The 21,534-nt window shown below is 35.9% G+C and overlaps 1 protein-coding gene across 2 annotated transcripts in view; it reads right to left on the bottom strand.

Annotated features, from left to right (window-relative positions):
• trim3a (tripartite motif containing 3a) overlaps positions 1-21,534 on the bottom strand; it is a 23,443-nt gene extending 1,909 nt beyond the window's left edge. The window contains exons 1-13 of one of the 2 annotated variants that reach the window (XM_059534222.1): positions 21,370-21,534; positions 12,304-12,477; positions 9,539-9,779; positions 5,460-5,611; positions 4,997-5,177; positions 3,993-4,340; positions 3,167-3,557; positions 2,691-2,794; positions 2,207-2,374; positions 1,492-1,660; positions 1,339-1,398; positions 1,024-1,094; positions 669-809 (exon numbers count right to left, since the gene is read on the bottom strand). In XM_059534222.1, the coding sequence (XP_059390205.1) occupies positions 669-809; positions 1,024-1,094; positions 1,339-1,398; positions 1,492-1,660; positions 2,207-2,374; positions 2,691-2,794; positions 3,167-3,557; positions 3,993-4,340; positions 4,997-5,177; positions 5,460-5,611; positions 9,539-9,779; positions 12,304-12,449 (2,172 nt within the window). In that variant the 5' untranslated portion in view covers positions 12,450-12,477; positions 21,370-21,534. Of the gene's footprint in view, positions 1-668; positions 810-1,023; positions 1,095-1,338; positions 1,399-1,491; positions 1,661-2,206; positions 2,375-2,690; positions 2,795-3,166; positions 3,558-3,992; positions 4,341-4,996; positions 5,178-5,459; positions 5,612-9,538; positions 9,780-12,303; positions 12,478-13,892; positions 14,098-21,369 lie in introns of those variants that run through there. The other variant, XM_059534223.1, reaches the window with a different exon arrangement.

The raw sequence follows: 21,534 nt of genomic DNA on the forward strand, positions 1-21,534 counted from the left end.
GAAATGCATTTTTTTTTTCATAAAAAATAAAGTACAAAAAACTGAAATTGTTGAAAGTATATAAACAAAATATAGAATTAATATAGTGCTATGCAGGTTAAAATGTATTTACAAAACTAATTGCAAAAATATAATTATATTGCAAAATATAATGAAATAAAAGGTAGTTGCAAAAAATTCTCAAAAAGTACATTTATTTGTAAATAAAAAAAAATATATAAAATAAAGATTAAATACAAAAAAAAAAGATAAAATAAAATAGGGCTAGGTGGCTGAAAGTAATTGCAAAAATGTCTTAGAAAAGTTAAAATTATGGTAAAAAAAATAAAATGAAATTAAGAAATAACACACAGCTAAGTAGGTGAAAGTTATTGCAGAAAAGTGCAATAGATTTTTTATTTTCTGCTCAATAAATAAAAAATGTCTAATTATGTTATAAAATAAAATGAATATTATAAAATAAAATAGGGCTAGGTGCCTGAGAGTAATTGCAAAAAAATATATATATATAATAATCTTAGAGAAATCATGCTATGTATAAAAACTGTAAAGTTTCCACATAATTTGGAATGTTATTCATGTCAAAAATCAATAAAAAAAAATCAAGGACTTTGCCCAAACTATAAAACTATAATACAATCACATTTAATATGAAACCAGAACATTACCTGTATCCTACTGTTACCCCAGTCTGCAACAATAATATTCCCATTGCCATCTACAGCCACACCAGTGGGTGCGTTGAACTGGCCGTTCCCTTCACCATGTGAGCCAAATTTAAACAGGAACTCACCATCAGCATTGTAAACCTGCAAGAAGCCATAAATCCAAAACAATCCAAATTAAATCCAGGAAAAAGGACGTAAAAAAAAAATAAAATAAAAAAGGAAAAGTTAAATTAAAGTGACATTAATTAGAGGCAGAACCCAATAAAAACAGACAACAGATCTGGTTAGTGTTTGATGTTAACATGTTATGGCATGTGGAACAATTTACACAGAAAAAGAGAAGAGCTCAGCGTACCTTCACGGAATGATTGTGGAAGTCTGTCACAACAATTTCATTCTTGTTGTTTATGGCCACAAAATGAGGACCTTTATGGCCATAGAAGGAGAAAGACAGAGAGAGAGAGCAACCATTAAATTCTCAACGTGCTGTTTTGTTTCTAAGGAAATATCCAGCAACACAGAGAACACTTGATTAATGCAACCTCTACCTACATACAAAAAAAGAAGAAGAAAAAGATCTTTTTATCCTACAAGGATTTTCATTTCATTTTTAGATGAACTCATTCAATAATAAATAATAACTATCCAAATGTAAGAAAAAAAAACTCACTGAAGGCAGGGCCAGATTTACTCTGCTTTGGCTCTGTCGGTGTATTCGGAGTGCTTTTGTCTGAAGAGAGAGGAAAAAGTGGCATCTGATCAAAATGTGATCTGGTTCAATGTTGAAGACCAGTGTATCAGAAGACAAAATAAGAGATATTACCTGTAAATTGCCTCTCTGATGTTCCTTTGGCACCAAATTTGGTCACCAACTTGCCATTGGACTGGAAAATGAAGACACAGCAGGCCTTGTTGTCTGCTGTGATAATATGACCATTCTTGTCCAAGGCCACTCCTTTAGGACCCATCAGCCGACCTGCACCGATTTTATTCTGTCAGAAAACCAAGAGAAACACATTCACACATCACTAATTCATCAAATCAAAGTAGCAGACATTTATGGAGTAATACAAGCAACATAAATTATTAAAGGCTGAATGATACATTTTATACTAGTTTTAATATAACATATTTTTTAAATGTAATATTTATATTATATGCATACTGTATTATTCATATTTTACAATTAATAATATTTACCATTAAAATCATAATAATCTTTTTTTTTTTTTTTTTACCATTTTCCCCATCACAAATACTAATAAGAAGGGCATGTCTAGAAATGTCTAAAATGTATTTAAATACATGTTTTTGTATTGAAAGCTTTTGATGTTTAAAAGCTAATTCCTTGAATTTTTTTATGATGAATAAATAATATTATTTTACTTTAAAAATAAAAAATTATAACTTCTAGTATCATGTTTCATTTAATAAAAAGTCATTATTGAACTATATATATATATATATATATATATATATATATATATTTTTTTTTTTTTTTTTTTTTTTTTTACTATTATAAATTAGATGTAACCTACCTTAAACTTGCCGTCTGCAGAGAAGATGCTGAGCCACTTGTTGTCATAGTCTGCCACAATAATGTCACCATTCATGTCCACTGCAATGCCCGTGGGGCGCTGGAGCTGACCAGGGGAGCGACCTCTGACCCCGAACTTCAGTTTGAATTGACCATCATTGGAGAACACCTGGAAGATCACAGAATGCAGTAGATATAAGTGATTCTGGCCTTGCAGTCTAGGGCTGGGCGATATATCTAATGATATGATCATGCGCATCTAGTCAGTAATTCTGGTTCACGATATTGCGTAGCTTGTCAGTGATCTACGGCGCTGTCTATTAAATGCCTCTCCATTTAATAGCAGGTGATGGTGATTTAGCAGTAATCACGTAACCAGATTTATTGACTACATGCGCATGATCATATTGTTAGATATATCGCCCTGCCCTAATGCGCTCCATATTTACTTGTTAACAGCCGCCTGTCAGGATACTTAGTATTACTTGTATGCACTGGTTGTTGCTGTCAGCGACCACGATTCTCCCGTTGCTGGTGGTAGAGATGCCCTGCAGGTTGGAGAACTCCCCCCGCTCGCGACCCCTCGTCCCTGTCACATCAAATAAGACGTCAGCTGACACATCATGATCCAGGACAACAGTAAAGCAGAATGCAGACATGACCTTTTCATCCTTATAGCTCAACTTTATTGCATTATTAAAATGAATAAGTCCAGTGACATTGAAGTTTCCATGACTTTTCCATAGCCTGGAATCTCATATGAGAAAAATCTAAATTATTAATCAATAATTTAAATATACTTTATGCTAAATATAGGTTGTAAATCTTGCCGATTAAGGAAATATATATTTTTATGTCATAAAATCTATGTAATTTAAACCATTAAATATATTAAAAACCCTAATTTTAAAATACTTTTAGGAAAATCTGAAATGTATCTGAAAATGTAATCTTCACTTACCCACTCTGTAGATGAGTTCATCCTCTATGGGATTCTCCTTCTTCTTCGTTGTACTGTACATGCTTGAGGGTCTGCGCACCGCCTTCTGGCGCACATGTCCCCCACCCCCTCCACCTCCTCCGGGTGACTTCACGCGTCTCTTCACATCATCAGGTGACTGCGGGGCATCGCAGGGTTTGACAGCCCGCAGGCGGAAGGGACTGCCCCTTACAGGCTGCCCGTAGAGGAGGATGGAGAAGGAGAACTCGCCCTCAGAACGAAGAGTGTAGCCAATCTCATAAGTGCCGTTCTTGTTGTCTGTTATGTCTGTTTCGGTGACGGTTCCATCTGCACCGCTGATCTGAGCCCTCAGTGCAGCATTTCCCGTCTTTACTAGCTCACCGTCTTTGTCCTAGAGTAAGCAGTTAGAGGCTTAAGTTACACACCTAATAAACCTACAGTATTTATTACAAGTTCTGAAAACATCATGTTTTTTATCTTGCTCAAGGGAACAATGGTGTTTTTTTTTTTATTAAACCTACAACATTATATATTAGTTTTTTAAAAATAATATAAAAAATAGTGGATTATAAAAATGTATTGTAAATTCTATAATAAATAAATGAATAGAAACATATTTTAATTAACATATAAAAGTTTTTTTTATGTTATAAAATAGTTTTATCCTTTATTGTCTGACAGAATTGTTTTATCAGTGCATCTCTAATTAGGACTATAATTAACTATTTAAATGTCTTGTTCAATGCAACTTATAGCGGACAAAACAGCAAAACCCGCTTAGTCAACAGTTCTGAAACTTAATCCCAAGAGTGACATCATCACTAACCTTAGTGGTCACTGTAACAGTGGTATTTTGCCCGACAACAGCATGTCTGAGACCCTCTCCAGTAGCCACACTGGTGTGGCCCACGGTGCTGGTCGTGAGCAGGACTCCCAGGTTCTGGATGGAGCGGCGCAGCCCCTCTGTCTCCACCTGACAGTCCAGGTGGCTGTTCTCATGGGGCTGCTCAGGGAAGGCGTGGCGGGCCAGAGCACATATCCGCTCTCCCATCTGCTTCTGCACCAGGAGCACCTCAGTGGGGCTGCCGTGGTTCAGCGCCTGCTCTGTGAAGCTACAATTGCTCTGGATGTTTTCCTTCCCTTGTAGTAGTGCACTGAGTTGGGCCTGTAGAACCTGCAACAACATACGCAGTTGATTCTAATTACAGTAGGTGTCTGTTCAATAAAATAAAAATAAAATATTGTATTTTAAATTACTGAGCTTTAAACGTTAAAAAATAGAAATGTTGCTTTGGCAACTAACTGAAAAAAAAATTATATATATATATATATATATATATATATATATATATATATATATATATATATATATATATATATATATATATATATATATATATATATATATATATATATATGAGATAGTAAAATTACTGGATAAAAGCCAATTCGAAATATTAATAAATACACTAAATTTGCTTGATGTATTCCTATGCACATAAAATAATAAAACAAAATAAAAAACTAAAATGAAAATTTCTTTTTAATGTATTGCATAAATATATAAATTTAGATATCAGACAAGTATAATTTATCTCATTTTTAAAAATAATATTTAAATAATAAATAATTTGTAAATAATAAATGTATTTTTGTTTTTAAAAATTAAAATTATTTTAATACATATAAATTCAGTTTTTTTATTATTTTATTTTTCCCAACATGTTGGTGTTATATAAGCTGCACTGAGTAAATACAGCTGGATAAAACTAAAACTGTGTCCGTCTTCATTTCAGTCTGCAAAGCAACAAAATGAGATAAGATTTACACCTTCTGCTTGGTGCTGCAGATGTTCTCCAGGTCAGTGATGAGGGCAGTCTTGCGCTGATGCAGTGCTTTCTCCAGTTCCTCAAATGTATTGCTGATCTCCGTCACTGCCTCATTCTTCCTATCTGTGAGCTGCTTGGAGATCTCATTCACCAGCTCTATAGCTGCAGTCAGCTGAGGAAGCCTGTGGTTGCAGAATGAGGGCAACGTTCAGTCAAACCTTCCGTAAGGAGGTCATGATGGGACTCAAGCAGCTGAGCTTTGCAAACACAGCAGTAACTACATAAACAATGTTCAAAAAGAAGGAAAATCTAAATTGTAGTATTTAATTTTATTGTAGTATTCTTTTTTATTTTAACTTAGCTTAAAAAAGATTCAGAGAACAGTATAAAGAATGGGTTAAAATGAGCTACAAATAATGGCTCAGATGAACAGTGAGTTTAGTGTTATTTTTGGCTTCATGAACCTGTTGCGAATAACATCCAGCTGGTTCTTCAGCGCGGCTTTGTGTTGCTCCAGAACATCCCGCAGTGGAACAGTCACGTGTTCTCTGTGCTCTCCTTCTGTGCATTCCAAACACATGGCCGTTTCACAAGACTCGCAGTAAAACTCCATCACCTGCAGAGGGCGCCAACAACTAACTGAAATGCTTCACACACCGTCATTTCATGATCAAGCTCCCAAATCTTTCAGCAAATAGCTGAAAAAATAAAAAAATAAATACTTTCGCTGGAAGTGTTGCTGCTGTAAATTGTAATTTTACTGAAAATAAAACTGAAATAAATGTATTAGACGAAAAATTTAAAAAGATTTTAAACTGTTTAAGATTAAGTATTAAAATTACTAAACAGAAATACATTAAAAACTAAAACTAATAAAAATTACAAAAGCAAAATTACTAAACAAATAGAAAACATAACAAAATTATTAAAATGTCAAAAAAAAAACACTTGTTAATTGCTAAAAATAAAAATGAAAACATAAAAATGAAAACAAAAGCTAATTAACAATATAAATATTTCTACGGGTAAATAACTAGTGTTGTTATTGTTATCTAAAAATATTCAAAATTGGTTTGGGAAATTAAAATAAAGGTAAAATAAAATAAAATAAATAACATTAGATCAATAACTTAAACTTAAAAAGCCTCGGCAACTAACTGAAATTAATCAAATGAAAACTTAAATGACTTAAACTACAACAGAAATAAATATCGAAGCTAAACTTAAACCAAAATGAAAAGAAAACTGAAAATATAAAAATGAAAGCTAATTCAAAATATTAATACATTTGGCAAACTGGCAATCTCTCCAGGCCCCAAACGTGCGGCCCGTTGGCGGTTCAATTGTATTTTATTGCAGAATGAAACTTTTCTAAGGGAAATGAAAGAACAGCTGGACCAATTTTTAATTCCTCTGTTGATGATCCCAGGGTACTCTGGTCAGCTGTAAAAGGGTTCATAATGGACAAAACAATTGGATTTGCCTCTAATCTAAACAAAACAAGATGGAAGCATATCATAGATTTAGAAAATAGAATTTCAACTTTAGAGCGTTCTTTGTCTCTGACCTTATTCTTGAGCGAGATTTGTTGATGAAAGACCTTAATCAACTACTTAGGAACAAATCTGACTTTTTCATTCATAGGACTAGGCAACTTCATTACTTGTACAGTGCTCAACCAAGTCATCTACTGGCTTTGAAACTTAAAACCAATGAACAATTGGCCAACATAACATCTGTTAAATCTTCCACAGGTAAACTGTGTTCTGATCCAAATGAGGTTAATGATGTCTTCTGCTTTTTTATTCTAATTTTATTCTAATTTATGCTCCTCAGAGTTTATTTATAATGAGCAGGCATGCAAAAGCTTTCTGAACCCTCTTCAACTTTCAAAGCTTTCTTATGATTCTGCTCTTGAACTTGATGCTCCAATAACTCTGAGTGAGTTGTACAAAGCCTTATTGAGCATGAATAAGAATAAATCTCCAGGGCTTGATGGTATACCCCCGAGTTTTATCTGGCCTTTTGGTCATCTTTTACTGGAGATGATTCATTCTACAATTACTAAGGGTTCTTTTTTAACAATTCAAATATTGCTATTATTTCTTTACTTTTAAAAAAGGGTAAGGAACCTTCTGAGTGTTCGAGTTATCATCCTATTTCTATTCTAAATGCTGATACTAAGTTGTTCACCAAAGTCTTAGCTTCCCGATTGGAACCACATTTGTCTACTCTAATCCACGTGGATCAGACAGGTTTCATCAAGAATCGCCTTGCCTCAGATAATGTCCGTCACCTTCTTCACATAATAGAAGCTTCCAATACCGCAGATTTTTCAAATGGTATTTTGTCTCTTGATGCAGAGAAGGCATTTGATTGTCTTGAGTGGCATTTTCTGTGGCAGGTTTTGTATCATATGGGCTTTGGACATAATTTTTTATCTATGATTCAAACTTTATATAATGATCCAACTGCAACGGTTTTGACAGGGATCACCTGTTCTAAGCAATTTCCCATATCTAGAGGATCTCGACAGGGTTGTCCTCTCTTACCTCTGTTGTTTGTCTTATCTCTTGAGCCTCTTGCTCAGGCAGTTCGGCAGTCAGTTAGTCATAACCCTATTGTTATACATAATACCAAACATTTTATATCTTTGTATGCAGACGATATCCATCTTTTCCTTCATAATGTTTCTCATTGTCTTCCTCACATTTTAAATATTTTTAAGGACTTTGGTCAGGTTTCAGGATATAAAATCAATTGGGAAAAATCTGTATTATTGCCTCTGAATTCTTCTACCACAATGAACATACCAGTTGTTCAGATGTTTAAATATCTAGGAATCTCAATTTTCCTTACAGTATCAGCCATAGTGACAATAAATAATTACAATAAAGTACTTGTCGAGGTGGGAAATAGTCTTCAAAAGTGGAGTTCTCCAACTTTGTCTTTTCATTCCCGCATTTCAGTGATTAAAATGAATATTCTCTCCCGAATAAATTTTGTTGGTTCTATGTTTCCATTGGCACCTCCCAAAGGTTATTGGGAAAAAAATTATTTACTACTTTCTAAATTTATTTGGGCGGGTAAAAGACCCAGAACTAAAATCTCTGTCCTTCAAAGGCCAAAAACGTCTGGGGGTTTAGGACTCCCAAACTTCCAATTATACCATTGGGCCTTTGTGTTGCGCCCTCTTTCCACCTGGTTTGACATGGCATCTTGTGTATCTTGGCGTTCTATTGAGGAAAATATTGTAAAGCCCCACCGATTACAAGATCTTATTTACTCTAATATTTCTATTAAACAATCTAAGGTTAAATTTGGGTCCATTATCCAGTAGGGTTTGAACCTACCTGCTAAATCCAAACGCCTTTTTTTGGCTGTCTTACTGCGGCTAAAAGGCTGATAGCAGGTAGATGGAAACCCCCTCATGTATTATCCTTAAACAAATGGCTGCTAGATTACATGGATATCGCCATTATGGAACATTGCGCAGCAAACTTGCACTTGGCCAAACCTGAAAACATCTCATGTTGGGATGATACCATCTCTACGCTAAAATCTTTATTGTAGTCATCTTTTTTTTCTCTCTCTTGGGGTCCTGTTGGGTGGGGGGTTGGGGGGCTGGGGGGATGGGTGGATATGTGGTTTTCCCTGCATATACTCTGTCTATTTGATTTCATATGCTTGGTAGTTTTGCTATTGTTACGTATTTATTTATTTGTTATGCTACACTACCATGTCAATTTCTCTGTTAATCTTGCTATTACTGTTAAATTGATGCTAGCTACATCTGTTTGTTCATTTGCTTTGTTGTTGTTTGTTTTGTTTTTGTTTTCCTAAATGGAAAAACCAATAAAAAATTGATCACAAAAAAAAATATTAATAAATACTATAATAATATATAAATAATACTAAATACCCCTGCCAGTAAAGAAATTGCTCAGGTTATTAATTTGCACATAACTACAAATTATAATATCTCTGACTTGATATTTGCAAATACCATTTGTTCAAAAGTGTATACTTTTCTTATCGCCAGTTAAAGGGATAGTTCACCCAAACATTATTCGCCCTCATGTCGTTCTAAACCCATGAGACCTTCGTTCATCTTTGCAACACAAATTCAGATTTTTTGATGAAATCCGAGAGCTTTTTGACCCTGCATAGACAGCAAGGGAACAACCACGTTCAAGGCCCAGAAATATAGTAAGAGAACATCGTTAAAATAGTCCATGTGACATCAGTGGTTCAACCGTAATTTTATGAAGCTACGAGAATACTTTTTGCAAGGAAAGAAAACAAAAATAATGACGTATTCAACAATTTCTTCTTGCTGTCTATAGAAGGTCAGAAAGCTCTTGGATTTCATCAAAAATATCTTAATTTGTGTTCTGAAGATGAGCGAAGATCTTACAGGTTTGGAATAACATTAGGGTGAGTAATTGTAATTTTTTGGGTGAACTATCCCCCACATGTCTGCGTATGTACACGTAGTTCGTAGTAGGAGGCTACTGCTCTATTCTCAACTGTACAAGCTTACCTTGCCCTCGTGGTTGGGGCAAGAGAGGGGCGGGGCATATGTAGCAGCACTGGCCGACTCCAGCCCACTAGAGGCCTCGGGACGGGTGCAGTCCTGCTCCCTCTGCAACACCTCCATCAGATTAGTTATGAAGAAATTGTTCTGCAGTGCTGCAACACCCTTTTCAGGCAGGATGGAGGTCTGTCTGCACACTGGGCAGGACAGGGTCAAGGACTGCGGGGGGATGTAGTTCTGGAGGCATCTGTGATGGAAAGGGTGTAAAAACAAGTGCAAGCGGTAAAGACTTCCCTCTAAGGTCAAATAGATTGTAAATGCACCGGGCGTATTTCAAGACGTGATCAATCTATCTAGTGGTCTGTCTGTGTTCCATTTTTCAGTCTCATTAAACTGTAGTGGTAAATATTTTGACAGGATGATAGAAAGTAACAGAAATGAGAGCAAATAACTGTCATGTGAGGACACATGATTTGTTGACAGAAGCGGCAAAAAACTGAGGCTCACATTCCAGGCCAGTGACGGCAGAGGGAATATGGTCATCTCATCTATGTTTTTGCCTTACTGGGCGGTTATATGTCAGCCATTCTTAATTGAATTCTATCTGTGGTATTGCTTTGCCAGTCCTAAAAATAGCTTTAAGTCAAACTGTACATGTTCACTGGTGCGTTGGAGCTCAGTGGGGCTTTTCAATTTATTCTCTATAGGAGCTGAGCAGCAGACCTGCACAAAGGATTGTGCGGTTGACAACAAAGCAGACCAAGTGGTGAGAGTGTTGAACTTATGGAAATAAAAGGCCAATGGGAGGCGGCCAGGATAAAAAAAAAAAATAAACTAAACTGTTTATACATACATATATATATATATATATATATATATATATATATGAAGAGTTCAGATGCAATCAGATCTGAAATTTTAATCTAAAATTAGGATTTTTATCAGGCTCCTATTTTTAGGTTGAGTCATTTTACTTTAAAGAAGTCGTGGCCTAATGGTTAGAGAGTTGGACTCCCAATCGAAAGGTTGTGAGTTCGAGTCCCGGGCCGGCAGGAATTGTAGGTGGGAGGAGTGCATGTACAGTTCTCTCTCCACCTTCAATACCACGACTTAGGTGCCCTTGAGCAAGGCATCGAACCCCCAACTGCTCCCCGGGCGCCGCAGCATAAATGGCTGCCCACTGCTCCGGGTGTGTGCTCACAGTGTGTGTGTGTGTGTTCATTTCGGATGGGTTAAATGCAGAGCACAAATTCTGAGTATGGGTCACCATACTTGGCTGAATGTCACTTCACTTTAATGGCAATGTGCAGGTCCTTTTCCAGGCTATTAAAGTGAAATAACTGAAAATAAATATAGGAGCCTGATAAAAATCCTAATTTTAGATGAAAATTTCAGATGGCATTTAGAGGCTTTTGCATCTGAACTAGGGATGGGACGGTATGAAAATTTAATATCACGATTATAGTGACTAAAATTATCACGATTATCAATATTATCACGGTTTTGTTGAAACGAGATGAAAGTGTTCAAAAATAGTTGATGCTCACACTGAAAACATTTCAGCAAGTTTTATATTTAATAATCAACAAACAACTAATAAAACAAGCAACTCTATGCACTTAATTTAAAGAAAGATTAAATTCTGTGGCATTTCCTTCCTTACAATGAAAAGTGTAGAAGCATAGAAAAGCATAGAAAAGTCACTGACTTTCGCCATTCCTTCTCGAAAAAAAACAAAAAAAACATTGTGCGCTGCGCTTGCGTCAGACTGTTGCTGGCTGGACATGATTTAATAGTGAGTTATTAAAACCGCGATAATCAAACACGGTTTTAATGATAATTCATTTTTAAACGATATTACTAACCTTCAGCACATTTTATCACGGTTATCAATAAAACCGGTTATCGTCCCATCCCTAATCTGAACTCTTCATATATATATATATATATATATATATATATATATATATATATATATATATATATATATATATATAATTGAATTGTTATTATTTAATAATAATTATTATTTTATTTAATTAATATTGTTATTATATATTTTTTTAATTATTCTAAATATTATTGTAATGTGGCAAGACTATGGCAGTATTGACGTGTGTACTCTGGCAATTCAGAAAAAAAACACTTTAATTCAACTTAATTTAATGTCATTTAATGTCTTAATTTAATTTAATATAATAATTATGATTATTTTTTTTTAATTAGTAACATTTAGAAATTTTACATATAAAATCATTATTACACATTTAAAATTATTAAAAATATTATTTTCTACATGACTACAGAAAAAGACCTAAAATGGCATTTGGATGGGGACTAAACAGCTTCACTAAAATTAATAAAGTTCCCAAATGTTTCATTTGTGAGCGAGTGAACAGACAACCGTGTTGGATTATTACTGACTTTAGCTGAAAAAATGACTCTGTTATTGTCTCTTGCATTACTGACACTGTAGTGTAAAGCTGCTTTGACACAATCAGTATTGTATAAAACGCCATACAAATAAAGGTGACTTTACTTGACCATAGTTCACATTTTTTACAAAACATTTCTTAATCCTCAAGACAACCAGACTGCTAAGATCTTACAGACAGACCCCAAATCGGCAGTGTTTTGGCCAGCATTTATCTGATTTCTTCCACACCGGTGAACACAGACAGACTTTAGCATACTGTGAAAGCAGCATTCAGGCTATGACTGCTACTGTAATCATTTGTTCATTCATGCGCAAGGACTTTCTATTGAGATACCTTTCACAGAAGGTGTGCAGACAGGGCAGGACTTTGGGATTGTGGTAGTGCTCCAGACAGATGCTGCACATCAGGAACTGCTTGTCTATTTGACGCACCACCGGGCTGGTGCTGCCGCTTTCCCGCTTAGCCATCGTGAGAGGCATTTAAATGAAGAGACCGAGGCCTCTCAGACTATAAGAGAGAAACAGAAAGAACGGCAATCTTTGAATACAGCTGTAGGTCTATTTCATTTTTACAATCCCATGTATGTATATATGACCACTAAATACAGTGAAACAATATTTCCCCGCTGTTTTTTTTGTTGTTGCTGCAATTTATTATTTTAATTTGTTTCATGGCATTTTTGCACATTTTGCACAATTACATAACACAGTTTGATTAGAAATGATGCACAGTTAAAATATTCTAGTAATATCTACATTAACTTTTGATCATATTTTGAAAGTCCAGGACAAGGGTAAAATAAAAAACAAGCATTTGAAAAGTTGCAAGATTTCTTTATACATTCCAAATCCTGGGGTCAGTAAGATTTTTTTTACTTAATTAATATCTAGCAACAATACATTCAATTGATCTAAAGTAAAGACATTTATAATGTTCCAAAATATATCTGATTAATGATGGTATTTAGAATTTTCTATTGATCAAAGAAAATAATATTTTTGTGGAACCAGTGATAATTAAGTTTGCACAAATGTTATCAAAATTTATAATAATCATCAAATGAGCGTATTAGAATGATTTTTGAAGGATCATGTGATAAATTCAGATTTGCATCACAGAAATAAATTACATTTTAATAATATATTAAAATAGAAAACAGCTTTAGCCATCAACTATCCATGTGAACATCTGTCTGCTCAGACTGAACAGCTTAACCCCATCAACAACATGTTATTGTTCAATATCAATGCATGTGCATACATCAGTTTATCTTCCACAAACAAATGGGATGTGAAATCCCATGACACCCAAAACATAACAGTCTCTGTTATTGAGAGAGTCATATGTCTGTCTGTGTGAATGAGTTTGTTTGAGCACAAGGTTTTGTTTGCTGTTCCAGTGTCCATGTGCTTCCTCGTCTGCCGTGATTTTGACCCACGTCTGATTTTGTTTACTGAAAGTATGACTTTTCTATTCCATGTTGCAACACAAGCCACATGTGAGGAACTTCCTCTTAGACAGCAAGCATGAACAGCTGGAGAAACACTGTAACTGTAACGATAGTGTAAATGAAACGTCAAGTGGGCTGATGGATGTCAGATAACACTTCATTTTCACTCGTTTGTGTACTAAAGCTATCAAAAATATTGTTTGTTTTATATTTCATTTTATTTTATCTTATGAATATTATGTTATTTATTTTGTAACATTTTCAACGAGGCTAGACTGTATTTGTACTCCAACAATTCAGAAACAAATGTTTTGTTTTTTATTATTATTCAAGCCTCATTTATTTAAAAGGTTTTTAATAATTATTATATCATTTTTGTAAAATGAACATAGCTGCTGTGAGAAGACCGGTAACTGCAAACTCATCTCTCAAATCCTGAGATTAGAAGCCTCCCAATTCCCTCAAGACTAACCTGTAACGTCAGATGTTCTGTACTTCGAGTAATCTTTCATTTCCAGCTTGTAGAAAAGCAGCTGATTGCAGTCCCCCTGAGCTGCGCCGCTTCATTCTCTCCTATTCGGTTCTCTTTATGCTCCCTAAAGCTGTTTACTCAGACTTTCATAAAAAACACATTTGCAGTATTATCTATCTGAGTGCTGCACCTTTCATTTCTGTCTCTTCACAAGAGGAAGGGAAATAAGGAAGTTTTTAAATGGCACTTCCTAAAACTCCTCCCAGTTCCTTCCTATGTGTTTACAGTGAGAGAGAGAGAGAGAGAGAGAGAGAGAGAGAGAGAGAGAGAGAGAGAGAGAGAGAGAGAGAGAGAGAGAGAGAGAGAGAGAGAGAGAGATTAACTAGTTATTGCTGGCTGCTGGAATGAATAGAAAGAGGAGAAGATTTGTCTCTCCCTTTCCAAAAAGGCAGCTGTCCTTATTATTACAGCAGAGGGAAAACCCTAGGGAAATATTACTAACAATAAATTTCACCTGCTGATAGCATTGTTTATTTCAACACGCCTGCCGCTGTTTTCTATTAGCACCAAATTCACTGAATTATGCAAATCAGGCCAACGGACATCCAAAAAAGCAGCGGACCTCTTGCATTTGGCATACTTTGTTTTGACTGTACAGCATCACGCACTACATTCTCAGAAAAAAAAATTGAAAAGAAGGTGTCACTGGGGTGGTACCTTTTCAAACACACTTTTGTTTCTTTTAGGTAGTAAAATGCACACTTTAGGTACTAATTTGTACCTTTAAGGTACCAATATGGACTATTTAGGTATAATGTTGTGCCTTTTAAAAAGGTACTGCCCCATTCACAGCTTCTGTAGATTTTTTTTGAGAGTGTACGATATAGGCACCAACAACACTTCAAATAATAATAAAGTGATTGACAACATAAATCTAGATTTGGCTCTTCTCCATTCTTTGAAGATCATAAGGTGAATGTGAGGGCCGTTCACATGGAACACATTTCTGCTTTGAAAAATGTTCTATGATGCGTTTTCTTTTAAGCACCATATGTTTAGAAGCCATGTCATGCATGAGACATTCCAAAATATGATGTGAGCGCTACAGTCAAAAAATGTGATCACAGGCCTCCCGACTGTCCACAAAAATAAAGGCCCAATTACTTTTAAAGTTGTTGATATAGTGGATAAGTATTTTAAAAATATATTTTACTCACAATTTCTGCCCAATAAAAGTATTGTAAAGCTTGGCATTTTATTAATTTACATGCATTTTCCAAGCCGGAATTATTAAATTAAACCAAACGCTTTTTAGAATATTGTAGGTTTTCCAATAAAATAGTTGTTGAATTGGTAAACTGAAATAAGAAATATCTTAATTTTTAGCTGATCAACCAGCATTGTTTTCTGGATGATGCTGATACCAGTATAAGCTGTAGGGCAATATGCAAATATACATATAGTAAATTGGCCCCACTGTTTGTTACTACATGGGCGTTAGTTCCCATGTATACACACACAAAACACTCGAAAGATTATCCGTGGTTGTGAGAAACACAAAAGACAGGGTTGTGGATTTTCTCAAGCAGAGCTCATTGTTTGGTTTCCTGCGTGCTCAAGCCAAGCCCTGTTACCAAGAAACACCAGCGCAGCCCCCCTCGCTCTCCAACCCACAGCTCAACGCTGACATCACAGCAGCCCTTCCCTCTTTCTTTGACCGCGTCTCGCTGTCCCTCCCTCTATTTCCATGTTCTCTAGATTCTCATGCTATCTCTAAAGCTGAATAGAAATTTCAAAAGATTTGGCCAGAGTCTGTCCTGTAAAAAAAAGAAAAAATTGCCAAAATAGGACTGTTAACATTACATTTAGTTAAGAGCTTTTGTTCAGACTCAAGCTTAAAAGGGAAAGTTGGGACATTTTAGCTAGTGACCTAGTTTTGTGTTCCAAAGGTCATATTGTCACACTGTGTGGGGTAAGTTGTCACAATGCAATATGCAATGTTAAGCATATGCGATATTAAGGTAATGTTGAATAATACATGAAATAAAAAACTTGTGGCCATGAGCTTAATGAACCCATTCTAAGACCTTTTCAGTAAGGATGGCATTTAATCAGATTGTAACAGAGGCTTACATTCAGAAAAAATCAGTTTGGGTCTAATCTGCCTGGGAGAGAGACCGCCTGCCCCCTACACCTACAGCTCACCAAAATAATAAGCTGCCTGTTTAAGACAATAGAGCTGAGCAGAGAGTCCAAGACAGCATCATTTCCATAAAAATCTCTTCCTTAGAATTAATACACATTAGTGAAACAGCTCAGCAAGACAGCATGCGCCTCTTTCCATTACCTGTGTACCACGGGCCTGAAGAAAACAATTACAAAGCGTCTTGTAAATGTCGCTAGAGTGAGGTTTTAGTACAGATATCTGCATGGTCAAACTTTTTAGAAATCTATTAAATCTACAGACCACATGGAAGCAGTTGGACAGACATATAACTAGACTGATCTTGCATGCTGAGAGAGGTATTTACAGCCATGAGTCACAGAGCACTAACAAAGTGATGCATCTGTGTTTCTTTATCCTTATATGTGATGTTTAATCTGCAGACATGGGCCGGACAGGCTGGAATAAAAGACTTATTTCCTGATGCTATATCCACATCCGGCCTGTCTATCTATGAATAATGAAGAAATACAAAAGACTGCTTTTAATATAGCTCGCAGACACTGACTGACTATTGCACAATTTATTTCACAGTTGGATTATGCACTATGAGCAATGGTCTTAGTTTTACTGTTCTGTCTATAAATCTGTAAGGTCAAAGTTCAAGGTGCTGTGTTTAATATTTGAGTGTGTAATTCCACTGCTTAAAGGGATAGATAAATACTTATATAGAACAGCAGAGTACAATGGAGGATGTTTAAATAATCTTTAAACATTTTTCGTCCATACACAGTTCATGGTGCGAACATCTCTCAATCACTAATAAGGACAAAACAGCATAAGTAGTCTAAATGACTCATCCGCTACATATTTCAAATCTTTTTAAGTCATGATGATTTAAGAACTGCTTGATGTTAAGTTGTTGAATTAAACACAAGAACCAGATTAGTTCCATTTGCAAAAAAATTTTTTTTGAGTTGGTTCTTTTCAGTTAATTGTTAATTCAGTTCACAAATTGGACTGAAAGACTGATTCATAAATCAGTCGGACCATTAAGTCAGTGATTTGAATTCAAGAACCATAAAGGGCTCTGTTTCCCAAAAGCATCATAACCCTTAGTAGATAATTGAACCCATTGGCGCCAATGGTGTTTGCAATCTATTTAGGCTTACAATTCTTTTGGAAAATGCAGCCCATTCTAATTCATCAAGGAATCATTCAATCCAATTTGTGAACAGAATCAATAGTTTAGTAAAAATAATTAAGCTACTCAAATGATTCATCCACAAATCTGACTAGTCCAGTTAAGTTCAACTCACTGATTTAGCGATTTAGTAAAAACTTACTTTTTTTGTTGTTGTTGTCTTTTTTGGAGCTTGAAAGACAGCCGGTATAATCTGTCATGTATGTGTGAAGATTCTGATTCTTCAGAATGATTCTTTTGCCATGACAAAAGAGTAAATATGCCTAAAATTAAACTAATGTCTTGCAAAAGAAATACCCTTCTATCAGTAAAAAGATGGTTTGAAAGTAGTAGATGAATACAAGAGCATTATTGGACGTGTGAGAGTCAATGCAATCCACTTGAAAGTGAAAGTGAAGTGACATTCAGCCAAGTATGGTGACCCATACTTAGAATTTGTGCTCTGCATTTAACCCATCCGAAATGCACACACACAGAGCAGTGAACACACACACACTGTGAGCACACACCCAGAGCAGTGGGCAGCCATTTATGCTGCGGCGCCCGGGGAGCAGTTGGGGGTTCGATGCCTTGCTCAAGGGCACCTAAGTCGTGGTATTGAAGGTGGAGAGAGAACTGTACATGCACTCCCCCCACCCACAATTCCTGCCGGCCCGGGACTCGAACTCACAACCTTTCGATTGGGAGTCCGACTCTCTAACCATTAGGCCACGACTTCCCACTTCTAATCAGTGTCACAATAAACAGTCACATAAATGTCGAGTGACCTATTCAGATGAACTAACAGTCATTCGGTCAATGTTGGAAGAGACGTTGATAACATCAACCCTGATCTTCATCCACACCTAACCAAGACTAGATATCATCACAAATGAGACCGTTCATGAATTTCTTATCATGTTCGATCCTGAATAACCAAACAGTGCTGTTATGAGGCATCAAGGCATGGCTGTCCTGCTGCGGCAGCCCAGATGCCAAGTCCACTGGGAGATGCTTGGCTCTTGTTCAGTCTAATGAAAGCCTTGTCAACTGTGCCGCACAACTCCCTGCATCTTTAAAACCAGATGGATGAATCTGTCCATTAATTCCAATCAGTTAGTCCATATCATTTACCCAACGATTATTCAACACTATATTGACTCATTAGTACACTGTAACAAGCAGAAGGATGAAAATGAAGCCATTTGTTTTATGGTAAATGACGTATGATGCAGTGGCAAATTGCTGCAGTACAACTTATACCACATTTTCCAAAGCAGACATTAGCCACGCTATATAAACTTGTGTTACTGTCCACCAGAAATGTGTTGTGGTCACCTGGACATCTGCACTTACCTACAATAGCATAATGAAACAGCTCTGTGCATGAAAACAAATGGAGGAAAATGTGCCATGTCAAGGTATGTCAACCTGTAGTATTATAGTGTTAAAAAATTATGATCTGAATTTTAAATAGTGAATTTTGAATGGTCATATTGCATGATGCATTAAATAGGACATCATTTAAATTAATTACGGTATTACTGAGATTTACACTTTTCAACTAAATTGGCTATTTATAATCTGATACTGCATAATTCATTAAATGTGACAAATGTATTTTTTTTAATCTTTATGTTTACTGATATTTACACTTCAAATACAGTAAGTTTGTAATTTCTTTGTTTAAAACAACAACAGTTTTCGCAAATAAAATAATGCAGTTTTTGAATAAATTATGTATTTTTACATTTACACTTACATTTATGAAGTAAGACACATTTGAAGTTTAACAGTAAAATCTAGTCAGCATGATTGCATTCATTGTGATGCATGAATGCACTGATGTGTAACAAGTTAAATTCTTCTGCACACACACACACAGAAATACACAAACAACACTTTTCTGCAAGGTCAAAATAATCCAGACCACCGGGCGCCGCCCAGCCCCCTGTCTGTCAACTCAATGGCAGGACTGCAGAGTAAACTGTCACTCTCACGAAGACGTGATTCTCGCACATCGATTCACCAGGAACAGGCTGTTGTCAGTCTGTCTGCTTTGCTAAACATCAAAATACAGCATCTGTCCAGCACGAACCTTCACCAAACCCTGCACAGACACTAAACATGACATGACAAGCAGAATATTGACTTCTCCACAGCTATTCTCCTTGTTGGATACAATGCACCATCAACAGCAGCTGGTTTCATTTTGTTGCAATCATCACATTCAACACCAGTAATATGTTATCTTCATCACATATGAGGTATAAGTCTAGTTATAGAGCAGCATCTCACTATCCAACAAGTTAGGCTCAGAATTCAGCAGCATTTATGAAGCACACAACTAAAGGTCACTGAATATGCATTAACATCCTACTCGGAGCTAAAACAGAATCTCACACCACTGCAGCAAAACATTTCTACATGTCAGTGATAATGCAGTTATGCAATGCATTATCTGTAGCTATGGGGGAAATGTAGAACTGCTGATGTGAAGACTACACTTTCATCCTTCTTCTCAAACAGGTCTTCTCAAAACCCTGTGGAAGAAACAGCTGAGCATTTTCTTTGTCAAAGCGGGCAACAGCTGCTATACTGAGGCCCTGTGAAACTTTCTTAAGACTATGTCTCTACTTTATTTGAGCATATTCCAACTTTACATAGGTGTTTCTGCTGGCAAAAGAGGACACAAAACAAGTGTAATAGAAAAGGGGTTATGAAGTCTCTTCATGTGGTTTAACATTAAACTAGTAGCTCCTTGGGACTTTTTTTTTATGGCAAATCCATTCAATGCCACACTTGCCTGATGATTGTGTAGTCTGTCTTTCAGTATATGGACTACAAATCAATATGAGTGACCACAGAAAGATGATATATCTAGATTAAATATCATATAAGTCGTTGCATGTCCTGCCCAGCATAATAATACTGCTTTTGTCACTAACAAACCTGTCATTTTTAAAACAACGCCAATTAGTCTTGCGCTACATTTACACCAAATGAAATATTTAACACGTCTTGTACTCGCTTTGACAAACTGCAAAAATAGTAAAACAACTAATGCATGGAACACTAAAAGGGCTTAAAATTGCCCACTTATGTAGTAAAATTCATGACATCCATGAGCAATGGTGCATGATTGAGGGGGGGAAAAGCCATTTGAAACAGACTTGTGAGGGAATAGATGCTGCAGAAAACAAGAGCAATCTGGATGTTCAGTAAGACTGCAACTTATTTTTTAGAAGCAAACCATACTTAATAATAGAAAGAGGTTGATAATTTTGACATTGTGTGTGTGTGTGTGTGTGTGTGTGTATTGGACACATTCAACATTGTCAAAATTGACTTATTGTGGCAACATGTTCTCCTTGTTATCATTTAAATTAGATGCATAATGTGTTTTTGCTGTTGTCAAGTGATTATTTTGGTTTCCACTGTATCAAAAATCAGAAATAGATCGTAATTTAAAAAAAAAAGATTTGGTTATGGGCCACTTAAATAAAGGGCTACTACTACTACTACTACTTAAAGCTAAAATAATCAGTAGGCCTATCAAAAAAATGCGTTTATCTCTCCTACAGACATTCAGTGTCATTAACAATATGCATCAAACAAGTCAAACAAATCAACTAATTTAGATGATTCATCATCAGGCCTTACGTGAACTTTACAAGATATAGGCTATTCCATAGACAAAAGATATCTATGCATGAGTGGTCACAGCCTAAGGACACTAACAGCTAGCCTATATCAAGTGCATATAATATGTGATGGCATGACGTTCATTCTGCATGCTGAGTGAAACAATGGAAGATAAAGAAAATCACAGATTTTGTCAAACTCGTCAACCCAAAGCACAGCCCCATGACATACAGGGGAATCTACATCCTGCAGATATTTTAAGACTTCCTCACATCATCGGAGATGGTGGACATTGGAACACTGTAAAAAAAACGTGGGCAACGTTTACAAAGAACAGGGCTGATTTCAGCCGTCAAGCCACAGAGATGTCTGTCTCCTGTACAAATGTCAATGAATTATTAAACATTATGTATCAACGCATTCACCGCAATGACAAAATGAGCCTAATTTGGGAAGAGGCGACGATAAGAAACTAGTGCACTCACGTGAATTATTGGACGGATTTACAGAAGAGTCAGCATGAATAAGTGAAGAAAGCGTTTTTCATTGTCAATGTCCGCTAAATAATCCAGTTTTTACGTTTTTTTCATGAAAACTGCAGTCCTTTCCCAAATGGGAGAGTCGGTAAGGAGGGGACAGTGAACTGAGAT

The sequence above is a fragment of the Carassius carassius genome, chromosome 41, assembly GCF_963082965.1.
Source record: "Carassius carassius chromosome 41, fCarCar2.1, whole genome shotgun sequence".
Classification (NCBI taxonomy): domain Eukaryota; kingdom Metazoa; phylum Chordata; class Actinopteri; order Cypriniformes; family Cyprinidae; genus Carassius; species Carassius carassius.